The following is a 13,050-nucleotide window of genomic DNA, read 5'->3' as shown; positions in this document are numbered from 1 at the left end:
CACGCTGCCAGCGCCTCCTATCTGGACTGCTGCAGCCTCTGAACTGTCTCCTCACTTCCGCCTGTGCCTCCCTGCACCCCATTCTCCATTCCACAGTGAAAATGAGCTTTGAAAAATGGAATTGGACTTGTGTCACATCCTGCTTCCCCTTCCAAACTCTGAATGACTTTTTGTTGCATTTAGGATAAAACTTGAAAAGCAAACAAATCTTTAACCTGATCCTATCACTCAAGCCTCATTTCTCACCTCCCTCACTCACTGTGTTCCAGCTACCGTCTTATAATTTGTCAAATGTGCCATGGACTCTTCTGTTATACTTCCGAGCCTTCCCGCAGGCCTAGAATCATACCCACTGGTGTCTTTCCCCTCCCCGCAGCACCGCTGTCCTGTCAGCTACGTATGGCCTGTGCCCTCTCTTCCATGTCTACGGCTCATTCCAAGCTTAGGACAGAGCTTTCTAAACTTCTTTCAGCACTAGTTACTTTCATTCAGAGGTTCTCACTGAAGAACTTCTTGATCAAATTATCACTATAATAATTGGCATGCTAGATGTCATGAGAACCTCTTTACAAATTGGAAAAAGAAGAAAGAAAAAGAAAAAGAAAGGTCATGCACATCTTCCTCTGCAGACAGCTGTGATTATAATGAAGAGAAAATGTAGAAATCATCATCGTTCACTTCTGGACTACTCAACAAGAATTGACTGGTACCAGTGAGAACAGAGATTTCTGCTGTGTGTATGCTGCCTGGACTGTATTTCCCAGGTGGTCTTGTCTATTAGGTACATAATCATCTTGCTGTTCATGGATGAGAAGAAGAAGTGGTGGCATGATTATATCCTAAAACATTATCCTAAAACGTGACTTTCTCTTTATTTTTACAGAATAAAAATATTCTCGACTGCCTGACACTTGACTAATATTTACTTATGTATCTTGTATTGCAGACTATTCAGACTATGAAGACAGTTCCCTAGAATTTTTGGAAAGGTGCTCTTCTCCACTAACTCGATCTTCTGGGAGTTCTCTGGCTCTGCGAAGCATGTTTACGGAGAAAAATACAACATATCAGTACCCAAGGGCAATTTTGTCAGTTGATCTTAGTGGGGAAAGTATGTGTAACCAATAATGCTTAAAACAAGTCTTAAGATTCGTAAATGTGGGACTGAGGATAAAACATATTTTATCGAGGGCCTATCTGAGCAGGGCACACAATTTAAAAAGTACTCTATGAACTGATATCCAGATGTCAACATTAGACATTTGAGCTACTTTTGAAGTTACATGAAGTAAAATCGGCTTTGTACTTAATTATAGGAGAGCTGGTATGGAGAAACTACTAGTTTCTAGCATACACTGGTCTTCTGTCTGTTTTTCACACTGTTCACTACCTGCTTATAAAGGAGATATTGTTATTCACGTTACATAGATAAACAAGCAGAAGCTTATAAGTTAAGTAACTTCTGGGGCTAGTTAGTATTAGAATTAAAACTCATACTGAGGTCTATCTTAATTCCATCTAATTTTGTAAAGATTTTATCAAAATGAAGTTTAAACACTCATTAGGGAACTCGTGAATGCACTTCCTGCCGAATATTTGTCTTGGTCTTGGAAATGCACTTGGAATTCCCAGTCACGGGTGCATCCAGAGCCGCAGGTCTGGCCGTGCAGCCAGAGCACTGATGTGAGTGCAGTCGGGTGCTGGCACCCTTACACAGGCAGGAGGCCGTGTGCTGGCCGGAGCCCTGGAGCTGGGCTCTGTCAGCTTGTCCTGCGAGTCCGGTCCTGACAGTCACCGCCCTGTGTCCACAGTGACGGGAGGACGGACTCTTCCCACTCGAGACGTCCATGCCTGTGGCCTGAGACTAGAGCTCCAGCAGAATAGGAGCTAGAGTTGGAGAAGGAGGAAGGGATGGGGTCTGCATAGGACGTGACACCCCGGGAGCTCACTTCCTGTCTCCTCCTTTCTGCTGAGCGCCCCACATGTAGAGACGAGGCTGTGTGTTTTCTTTTGCACTGTTGCTACCTGCTGTCTTCCAGGCCTGATTCCTCTCTCGCTCACTGTGGAGAAAAGCATAGTCTTTCCTTCACCCTAAAATGAGCACACAGCACTTTTGAGATTTTTTTAATTAAAAACATTAAAAAATGAGGAGGGGGATTAAGAAAAAGTCTATCTCTCACCCACTCCCTTTTCCCACTTAGAAATGCAAACCTAAAACCTGGCGTTCGCATCAAGTTGTGTGTAGCAGTCATCCTTGTAATCTGATTTCTAGAATATACTTAACTAACTTCAAAGATTTTTATCCAAATGAAATTGAAAATCTCGTTAGGGAACTCAGGATCCCAGATTTAGAAATGCTGGAGGAATCACTAACAGGTCCTAGAGCCAGGCAGCTCTGATACGCAGTCGGTGTTCCCACCAGCTGGCCGCGTTGTTGAGCAAGTCACACATCTCATGTTTAGAGTGTTGGGCGTCACGCCTGCCGCGTATTACGTGGTAGTTGATGACGCTGATAAGGGAGTAGTGTTGATACTAGACCCTAGGCAAGCCCTTTCACCTCTGTCAAGTGCCGTTTCTGTCTGGTACAAATATGAAACCTATTCTCTTGACAACCTGTGGTTCTTGTGAGGACCGAAAGGGGTAACATTTGTGAGAGCACTGGGAACCCATGCAGATTTAAATGATTAATATCAGGCTCAGCCATAACCTCTAGACACCCAGACCACGGGATACTCTCTGAGTTACCTATGTATACATTCAGATGTGAAGCTTCGTAATTACCTGAGCTTCAAAAGTCATCTGTTTCTTTGTCCAGAGACAGACAGTCTAGTCATTTGTTTGCCCTCCCTTTCTAAATAGTTATCAGCTTATAGACACTTCCCATAGCACCCTTCTGGAAAAAGATACAAAAATGGAAAAATATGCTGAGTATACTTTTATGTGCATTCTAGACTTAACAGATGTGGAATTCCTAGATGATTCTTCAACGGAGAGTTTGCTTCTCAGTGGGGATGAGTACAATCAGGACTTTGACTCCACCAATTTTGAGGAATCGCAGGATGAAGACGATGCTCTTAATGAAATTGTGCGATGCATTTGTGAAATGGATGAGGAGAACGGCTTCATGATCCAGGTAAGGCCTCCCTGCCGTCCAGAGTTAGTCGTTCCAGGTGCTCACCGAGTGCGTCCGGGCTCCTGTTCCCATTACAAGCCGTCCTGTTGGAGATGGAGCTTTCTAACGCACCGTGTGTAAAATACCAGCAGTGATGAATGGGAAATCTCTTCATCCAAGAAGTAGACATTTTCTTATTTGAGGGTCACGCTTCCTTTGCTAGGGTGTTTCGTTTGAGGCCTGTAAGCTGAAATTCTTTTCGGGAGCCCTTGAGATGGGTGAGCGTCCACATTGAAGGGTAGACCATAGCAGCCCTAGTCTTCCTGGTCTCGATCCCTGTTGTTACAGTAATTTATGCTACATGGTCAGCCTGCAGCAGGCAGCTATGGAGACATAAATGTTTCCCCTGTTCTGAAAGATGAAAGGAAAGCTTTGTTGCAAGGTTAACCATTACAAACAGCCTCTCCCTGTTGAAAGAGGATCTTTAAGAAAAAAGGGAAGTATAACCCATATTTTGTGATGACATTTGGAAGATGTGGAGACGTTAGTTACAGGGATGTAAAAATAGTAATCTTTTTTTCACCCCTTTCAGTGGTTTTAGATAAGGGAGCTACAGGTTTAAAGGCTCACCCACTGGTGATACTTTAAGAGACTGTTGTTACAGGCACTGCAACAAACTTGCCTTTTTAAAAAACACTTTTGCACTTGAATAAGCCATTTTTTAAAAAATGTTTTAAGCATGCAATTGCATAGGGATCAGTGGGAAATAGTTTTATGACTTTTTTATGATTTAAGTAATTTATCAAAGCACCTTGTAATAGGTGCAACAAAAGTAAATTATTGAAATAGTTGACTGTTTCAAAAACAAAATTCGTCTTCCGCCATCCCTTGCTTTTGCTTTGTGGAATAAGATTGAGCTGGTGGCTGCAGCAGGGGCCGAAGCCGGCTCCCTGAAGGGAAGGGAGCCTGTGTGTGTAGAGAGCAGAGCGTGACTGTCCTGTTTCCCGGCAGTGTGAAGAGTGCCTGTGCTGGCAGCACAGCGTGTGCATGGGGCTGCTGGAAGACAGCATCCCAGAGCAGTACATCTGCTACGTCTGCCGAGACCCTCCTGGTAAGACTCCTGTCACTGTGACTGCCGGGCGCCTGCGTGTCTTCTTAGGAATCCCAGAGCCTATCAGCTGTGTCAGACCCCAGCTCTTCCTGGCAGTTAAACTCGGCTTCCCTATTGAAATTTTCAAGTGTTTTTCACCGTCGCAGTTTTATTTTCCATATTAATTACTTAGGTGAAGAAACATTACCATAAATTCATCAACATAACTACTACCTTACTGGGAGGAGAGTTAGTTTTTTCCTGGTGAAAGAGTCGCCGCTTAGTATGCTCCCGTGTGCAGGTCTCTGAACAGGTTTATGCATGGCTGTTGGATTGGAGCTGTATTCTGAGCTTACCTCCTGACATGGTTTCATCCAAGTTGCTGATAGTGCTGTGTATCCATCTAATTTTACAGCAGATGGGGTCTCATCGGACCCATTTATTTCACTGACGAGGCAGCTGGGACACAGAAAGCCGAATGCCTTGTGCACATGGCAGAACAGGGATGAGAACGGTGCCTTTTGACTCCCCATCCATCGTGCTTTCCATTTAGTGCCCTCCGCCACGCGAGAGGCTATTAGCATAGCAGGGTCCTTTGTACTATGCACAGTTTCAGCTTCTGAGGCTGAAAATAACTAGATATTCTCAAATAAAAGGCGAATTGTTCACATGCCTGTCAGAAAAATAACATTAAAAAGCAGAACTATTCAGACCTGTATGAATGTAGACATTTCACTCATTCATTCAGCAGCATTTATTGGCTGCCTTCTGTTTGCCTCACTGGCAAGAGGTAAATGAGATGATTGATTCTAACCATGCCTTCCGCTATCTCATAGTGTCGTAGGGACACAGACACATCAGCAGCAAATCATGGTGGGATATAATTACTGTTGACATTGAAGACATAGGATCCTATAGGATTCTGTGAGATATCAGACATGGGGAGGGGTCCTGTTCACTTAACTAGAACTTGTGTTTCATCCAGTTCAGAGTGAAGGTCAGTGAGAGAAATGGGCTCCCCTTCTAGTTTCTCTCCAGACCTCTCAGCCTTATTGGAGGACAGATGACAGACATAAAAGATGGAAAGCAGTACACTCGGTTCCTTTCGCAGGTGTCCTCTGCCGCTGAGTGCATCCTGAATAGAGCCTGTTTTCCTTAGTGGTCAGGAAATCCTCAAAATGCTGTCTTGCTCTTTTAAATTGGTTCTTTGTACGAGAGATCGCCTTGCTTACTGAGTGATGTGAGTGGGGTCGCGGTTGAATGTAAAGCTGAACGAGTGGAATCCGTTGTGACTTTAGTGTCAACTTCATCTACAGGTCAGAGGTGGAGTGCAAAATATCGTTACGATAAGGACTGGTTGAATAACGGGAAAATGTGCGGGTTGTCATTTTTAAAGGAAAATTATTCTCATCTCAATGCCAAAAAGATAGTTTCCACACATCACCTGCTCGCGGATGTCTGTGGTGTTGCGAAAGTCCTGCACGGCTTACAGCTAAAGATCGGCATACTCAAGTAAGTGAGGGTGACCTGGCAGGGTCACGCTGTAGCATGCATGCTAATTCAGACGAATCGTTCGGCCTTTCAAAGGGTCAGATGAGCAGTTTGGAAGACAGAATCGTTATTTGAGTAAATTTTAACTTACAAAAAGAAAAGATTCATAGCTGTTTGGCTGGATAGCTGCTTCATGCCTGTTGTCCTGGAGTAGATCAGCATGGCTGAAGGTAGATGCAACAGCTAGCATTTCAACAAAATGTTCGCCCCCTCCTACTGCTTTGTGCGCTTACAACGCTCACAAAATGAAGCACATTCGCTGCGGTGAACCCTGTGTTTTACATCCTGGAATGCTGTCAAGATGGAATAGATTCAATAGTCTATTTTTAAATTACCTTAAGATTGACTTGGAAGGGAGCCGACAGGTCATGTCTTCCATTCCTCTGCTGAACACTCCAGACAATTGTTCCGTCAGACAATAGACTTGAGCCTCCCTAAACAACATGTCAGCATGTTCTTGACTTCCTTAGTCCTGGCTGGAATTCTTATTTAAAAAAAACCACAGAACACATATTTATATAAAAACAGGATGAATCGCTGGTCCCTCACAAGGTTTTCTTCGTTCTGATGCTCCTGCCGGGGCCAGAAACGCCCTTCCTCCTGCTCGCCTCACCTCCTGGGGCCGCCCACACTGACTGTGCACCCAGCGCTTCCGCCCCTGTGATTCCTGCCGCTGAGCAGGCCGTGCCGCCTCCTCGCGGGTGCTGTCTCAGCCAGGCGGCTCTTCTCACGCGGACAGTGGCCACCTCCTTTTAATTCTCTGCGGCCCCAGTCGTGTACTCCTTCAGCTCATCCTTCATCCTCTTGCCACTGTGATCATAGGAAAGGATAAGATGAATATGAGCTTGTCTCTTCCCAGCTACGTTTTCCAGTAGATCCCTGGTGCTCAGAGAATAGTCTAGCTCCTCAGTCCATGCACTCAGTCCTTCCGGGATGCACACTCTACCCTTTTACTGCCGTGTCTTCCCTCCTAGTTTTCCCCCCGAGCGTTCCAGCTGTGCCAAACCATCATCCCTGAGTGAAGCATGGGATGCTTTCCACAGCTCCAGGCCTTGACTCACACGCACAATAACCTGCTGCCACTAGCAGACGCCTTTCCATGATGATCTGCCCAACTAGCGCTGACGACACCCTTCTTAGGAAACCCCACGTGAGGTGGTGTCATGCACTTGGTTTGGTCTGTCTGTCATGCCTTACCGAACCATGGGTTCCTTTGAGGTGGGGCTTGCTTGTTCGTTCACCTTATCCCTGGTGCTTAGTGTAGCTGTCGTGCACAGTTACTGCTGGTTGAATAAAACTTGTTTCTCTTGTGTATCATAAACCTAAATATGGATTTCTTTGGAAAAAGGCCAGGCAAATGCTAAAATGTGAGGCAGGAACTATTGGGTTGTTGGAAAAGTCATGACGCATTTTTGCAACGAAAAACATAGAAAAAATACGTCATGACTTTTCCAACAACCCAATAGCTTAATATAACTAATAAGCCTTTTTATTTTGTTTTAGACTTGACTGTCTTTGGTATCAGTATGAATTTTTATGCACGCATAACTTTGCTAAGGATTTTAACTGGACCATTTTGGCCTCATGCCTATAAGCCTTCTTTATGTTAATATTTCCAGTAATGTAATTTTTATAATTAGCTACGATTTATTGGAAGTCTACTACATGCCAGGAATTTATACTTTCATATGACTTTGTATTCCTTGGATCAGCCTGAAAATGAGATCTTACCTGTTTGATGGAGGGTAGTCAGAGGTATGTCACTTCTCTGAGCTCCTCAGAGGGACAGCAGGACTCAGCCCACTGGACTGTTGGACTACGAGACAGGCTTGCTTTCTTCTGTACCTTTTACCATTTGAAGAATTTTAGTGTTTTCTAGATATTAAATTCTTAGGGGTCCAAAAGATAAAATGTATAATTTCAGAAACAAAGGGTTTCTGAACACAAAATTTTGTATTCTGAAATTGGTTGTATTAAACTTGTTGCTGGATTTTTTTTCTGAATTGCTGTTTCTCTGATTTCTTTTTTTTTTTTTTTCTAAGGAATAAACATCATCCTGACCTTCATCTCTGGGCTTGTTCTGGGAAGCGAAAAGACCAAGACCAAGTAACTGCTGGGGTAGAGAAAAAAATAACAGTGCAAGACACGGTTAATGTAGAAGAAAAGAAATATCATGTACAAAACCATAAAGAGCCACCTCGTTTGCCCCTGAAAATGGAAGGAACTTATATAACAAGTGAGCACAGCTACCAGAAACCACAAAGTTTTGGTCAAGACTGCAGAGCTCTTGTAGACCCTGGGAGCTCAGATGATGATGACGTTAGTAGTTTTGAAGAAGAGCAAGAATTCCGCATGAGAGATAGAAGCTGCTTACAATACTCAGTAAAAGAAGATGGAATGCCTGAAAAGGTATAACTCGTACATTTGTCGTGCTTGAAAAATGTGATAGACCAGCAAAGGAAAGTTTTATATAATCATGCGTACTGAACTCCCAGATTTTACATACATTTTCCAAGTTCACGAGTACTTTGTTAGGGTAAAAACATTTTTTGCTTTCTCTACAAGAAAACACTGGCTGCTTGGACATTTAATTATTCCCTAATTCAGAATTGTAGTAATTCAGTAAACTTTTGCCCTAACAAAAGTTTCAATTTTAGAAGCACGCCTAGATACCTCCAAAAAATAGCCACATTTTATTTGAAATGAAAATTGTGTGAGAACATGAAAGTGCATATGGGTGCCTATATATTTTAATATAATTTTTCATTTTATGTGTCTCGGATAAAAGCTGGCACTTTAGTCCTGTTTAAAATATTAGCATATTTGTATATACATATCAACCCCATTGTACAGTCAGCGGAATTCTCAGAGCTGTGTGTACATTGACTGTTTATAGACTTACTTCCTATATATTAGGTTGTCTTAGAACATGTGCTTTCATTTATTTTTTTAATTTACTTTCAATTAGCAATAATTAAAATTAGTTCTTTATTTTTCTGGCTTCCTTTATCAAGTAATCACTATAAATACTTAATTTGGGAAGCTTGTATTTCATAAATCTTGTGGTAAATTATGCTGTGTAATCCCTTTTATGAAGTTGGTTATTTCTGAGTTCACATTGGTTATGTGTGTGTTAAACAGTTTGCTTTTTAAGTTTCTAAAGATTCTTATTTTTCTCTCGCCTCATTGATTTAACTGCATCAGTCAAGTCCAGTCTACGGTTAATTAGACTGAATACTGATCTTTGCCGCCTTTCTTGATTTTTCCATCATTGCCTTTTGCCTTTGTGCTCCTTATTTCACCAGTTTAGGTTAATTGAGGGCGTCTTCAGTCCAGATTAGCTGGGTGTTGTGATTATAGGATATAATTAGTGACTTCATTTGTTTCGCACATTTTATTCAGTGCCTTCGGCCATGTGTAACACTGTGCTGCGGTCATTGTGGGGAGACATGGTGGGCTTGTCTGCTCTTAGGGCCATCAGATGTGACGTGTTATGTGCCAGCCTTCCTTTAACAATACTCGGAGTCAGATTGTATTTCCCCGATCCTTGCAGGTGATGAGGTTTTTAATCTTTTTTTAATGATGGTACATGTCATCCAACTCTTTATTTTTTCCAATGGTCTTTTGGAGAAGAAGCCAGCTGAAAAGAACACGGTATTTGTGTATAATGACAAGAAAGGCACGGAGGACCCAGGAGACTCACACCTTCAGTGGCAGCTCAATCTCCTCACACACATTGAGAACGTGCAGAACGAAGTTGCCAGCAGGATGGACCTAATAGAAAAGGAAGTTGATGGTAATTTAAGAAAAAAACTACTTAAACTACAGCTGCTATAGTGTGTAAAGTGTGTGTGTGTGATTATGAAGAAGTCATATAAGGATTTTAAATCGTGGGGTGGAAACTGCAGGTGCTCCCCCTCCCGAGGGAGCTTTGCCGCCCCCTTTACATGACTTCACTCAGCTGCCATTTGGGGTCTGTTCTGCTCAAGACAACATGACTAAATATTACCTCAGATATTTTTAAGGTGGATATTTATTAAATACTGCCCCTCTGCCAGGCTTAGTGTAGAGCACTTAGGAGAGAGATTTATTTTATTGAACTGTGTTCTTTGGAAGTCTGCATAAGTGTGTGTGTGTGTGTGAGTGTGTATATATATGAAAAATTATCTGCAGTAATAACAGATGAAGGTTACCAAGAGGGACTAGAATTCTTGTGGGATAAGCTCTAAAGGACGCCGAACCTCTCAGAAAGGGCTTGTGTATATTGGCCTTCTAGAGAAAGGGAAGTGTGAACTCTGTCTCCATCACTTTTCCAACCTGATACGTTACCTTTTTTTTGCCATTTAAATTGCTTGTTCTCTTCTCTTGTTTAGTTCTGGAAAGCTGGCTTGATTTCACAGGGGAGTTGGAGCCGCCTGACCCTCTCACAAGACTGCCCCAACTCAAACGCCACATCAAACAGCTTCTGATCGACATGGGCAAAGCACAGCAGATAGCAACTCTTTGTTCTGTATGACAGCAGTGAAAACTGACAGAAAGGAATGTGGCTGTCTTCAGTCCCGTGATTTTTATTATCCACATGACTGCTAAGTGGATAGTTCAGAAGCTTAGTGACGTTTGGTCATTTATTGATTTGTGACATCAATGAGATGGCACCTTGAAAAGGAAAATGAACAACTTTATTAAGGAAGCTAATTTGAAAAAAATTTGTGAGTAAGCTACAAATGATAACGTGCTATATGCCAAGGATGAGCAAAGGTAGAATCTAATCTAGACGAAGGGAATTGAACTGGCAGAATTTTTGAATAGTTGATTCCATGAAGCTTGAGATACCTGTAGAAAGAAATATGGTGTATTTATATAGTTTTTAGTAGGAAGATCCATGTTTATAAACCAGCATCTGGCCAAAAACAAAATGGTAGAGGAAACCTACATTCTGGAGAGCTCTGTAAGGTTGCTCTAAGAACCATCTTTGCAGCCGCTGTAGCTGCATGGAAGTTGACGGTATTTAAATTTGTATAGGATCATGAGCTGTTTCTTAGGTGACGAATGTCCTCAATCAGAAAACTGACAGTAGAAGTCTCACTTCTGGGGAAAACAATTGTGGAATTTTTACTACATTATGAATATATTTTAAAAACAAACACCAAATAATTGGAATTTATTGCGGGCATTAAGCTCATTGAAAACAAAATGGGTTGCAGAAGGGTCAGTGTGCCAAATGATGATGATACTGGTGGAAAGAGAATTTTAAATATTGTGGGAGTCTCCCACACCATGTCTTACATAATGCCACCAGCCCATCAGAAACATATATGTCACATATGCTACATATATAATATATATGGTTGAATCACAGTATTCAGGCTTCAACATACTATTTGATCCTGAGTATGTTCGGTGTTTGCCTTCAGAAAAAAAATTGTAAATAACCTCGGCTGGGATGAGGAGTGACAAAGCTATCAAAATAATTTGTGGCTGTGGATTTTTTTTAAACTGCTGGTAGTGGAATACTGGAAAACCTTCATTTCTGAAGATGAATTTTATTTTAAAAAAAAAATACGTGCGCACTCAAAACATTTAGCTTTGATCACAAATGGACAAATTCTGAAACCAAAGGCAACTAAGTTGCTGTGTTAGCTCTTGCTGGATTTTGAGCCCAGGTCGTCCTGTCCGCAGTGCTCTGAGCTGTGTGCCCCGTGCTCCACGCGTAGGTCTGCGTAAGTGTGGATGCTTGTGTGAAACAAACGCTCAACGTACATATGTACATAATCGACACATATTTATATCTACACATATCTAGTTTTATTACTATAGACTATAAGAATTGGTGGTTAACATGAAATGTTACCTTTTAACAGACTGTTTTTAAAAATTAAAAGATGTATGTACAGGTTTTGAAACTTTTTTAAAAAGGGGGAAAAGACTGTTAAGAGGAGGCTATTTGAGGACATATAACACTTGAATATTTTATGCCTCATTCTGTTTATCAGTTCTAGCAATCTGTATAAATGCATTTTAGAACTGATAGACAGTGAACTTGAATTTATCTTTGATAAGAATACATGCCACTGTACATTCAGATATTATTTAAATTTGCAAACACACTGTTCTATATGTAAGGTACTGTATGTAAAACTTTATTAAAACTATTCCACATATCTGAAAATTTCAGCTTGCCTTCTTGCGGCCTTATATTTTGATGTAAAGATGATTAAAAGAATGTGCAAAACAGTCATTAGACATTTTTCTTGCCTTTTGAGAGTCTCCAACGTGACAGATGTGCCAAAGATCAACTGACATAGAATACAGTCGTGTGTATTTACTTGTGATACATTAACTTTGTCAAAGAGCTTACTGAGAAATGAAAAGCTTTAGTAGAGGTGATATTATGGGGTAGCTGCTTAAATTTGCATATTAAAGTACATAGTGCTTGTATTCCAAGTGTGGAGTAAATTTGCTCATGTCTGTATTTCAAGATTGATACTATATCTTCCATTTGTCTTTTAAAATAAGAGCTCTAATCTTTTCCCTATTACTGTTAAATTCTAGACATCGAACTTATTCCTTTTCAGAAAGGGAGCACATGGCCTCCTTAACCTATGAACAGTGATGTAGCCTAGATTCTCATCACATATGCAGAAGACCCTTTGTACCCGGTGACACACACCTTCTTAATTCTGGAGACCATGGTTAAATTAATGTGCATTTGTTCTTGTACCTTAAAATTAGATCACTTTATTTGTTAGCCAGCAAACTGGAAGTTCCATTAATTAGATTGCTAACTTTTTCTGCTTCTATGTACATGCATTGGAAGTCTGAATATTTTAATTTAGATTTTTAAAGTAAGTCTATGTCAGATTATCTATGTATGTACATATTTAATGGAGAATATCAACAATCGATTGAAGCCTTTTAGCAACTAGTGGGCTGAGCATTTCTTATTTAAGAGAGCATTTTTGAGATGTAAGTCCATTGCGAGGCACAGATGAGTTGGTTTTCTTTCCACTTAGTCTTACTTTAAAAACCATAAGTATATATATTTAAATATAAGCAATAAACTTATGAAGGTGTTTTTTGAAAAGATAACTTTTCATTGCTATTCAGACAGAATAGAATGAGGATTGTGGGGAGGGATCATTCCTAGTCTGTTACTGATAAATGTGATTTGTACTTTGTCATACTCAGTGTGACTTATCATTTTCAAAATTAAGGGTAATCCCCTCTTTAGGGAACTTGGTTATTCTCAGGTAAAGCCCCTTTTGCTAGACTCATTTCCACTGACTGATATCCTTTC

The 13,050-nt window shown here is 41.1% G+C and overlaps 1 protein-coding gene across 9 annotated transcripts in view; it reads left to right on the top strand.

Annotated features, from left to right (window-relative positions):
- The window catches only part of PHF20L1 (PHD finger protein 20 like 1), a 60,254-nt gene extending 48,332 nt beyond the window's left edge, over positions 1–11,922 (top strand). For all 9 annotated transcript variants that reach the window (XM_019651302.1, XM_019651299.1, XM_019651294.1 and 6 more), the window contains 7 exons: positions 947–1,111; positions 2,952–3,133; positions 4,124–4,223; positions 5,519–5,714; positions 7,796–8,162; positions 9,387–9,549; positions 10,127–11,922. In XM_019651302.1, coding sequence (XP_019506847.1) covers positions 947–1,111; positions 2,952–3,133; positions 4,124–4,223; positions 5,519–5,714; positions 7,796–8,162; positions 9,387–9,549; positions 10,127–10,269 — 1,316 coding nt within the window. In that variant the 3' untranslated portion in view covers positions 10,270–11,922. The remainder of the gene's footprint in view (positions 1–946; positions 1,112–2,951; positions 3,134–4,123; positions 4,224–5,518; positions 5,715–7,795; positions 8,163–9,386; positions 9,550–10,126) is intronic.
- The last annotated feature ends 1,128 nt before the right edge of the window (positions 11,923–13,050 follow it).

Source organism: Hipposideros armiger, unplaced genomic scaffold (genome assembly GCF_001890085.2).
Source record: "Hipposideros armiger isolate ML-2016 unplaced genomic scaffold, ASM189008v1 scaffold_157, whole genome shotgun sequence".
Taxonomy (NCBI): domain Eukaryota; kingdom Metazoa; phylum Chordata; class Mammalia; order Chiroptera; family Hipposideridae; genus Hipposideros; species Hipposideros armiger.
The sequence above is the reverse complement of the archived record's forward strand: the minus strand, read 5'-3'. Positions and strand labels throughout refer to the sequence as shown.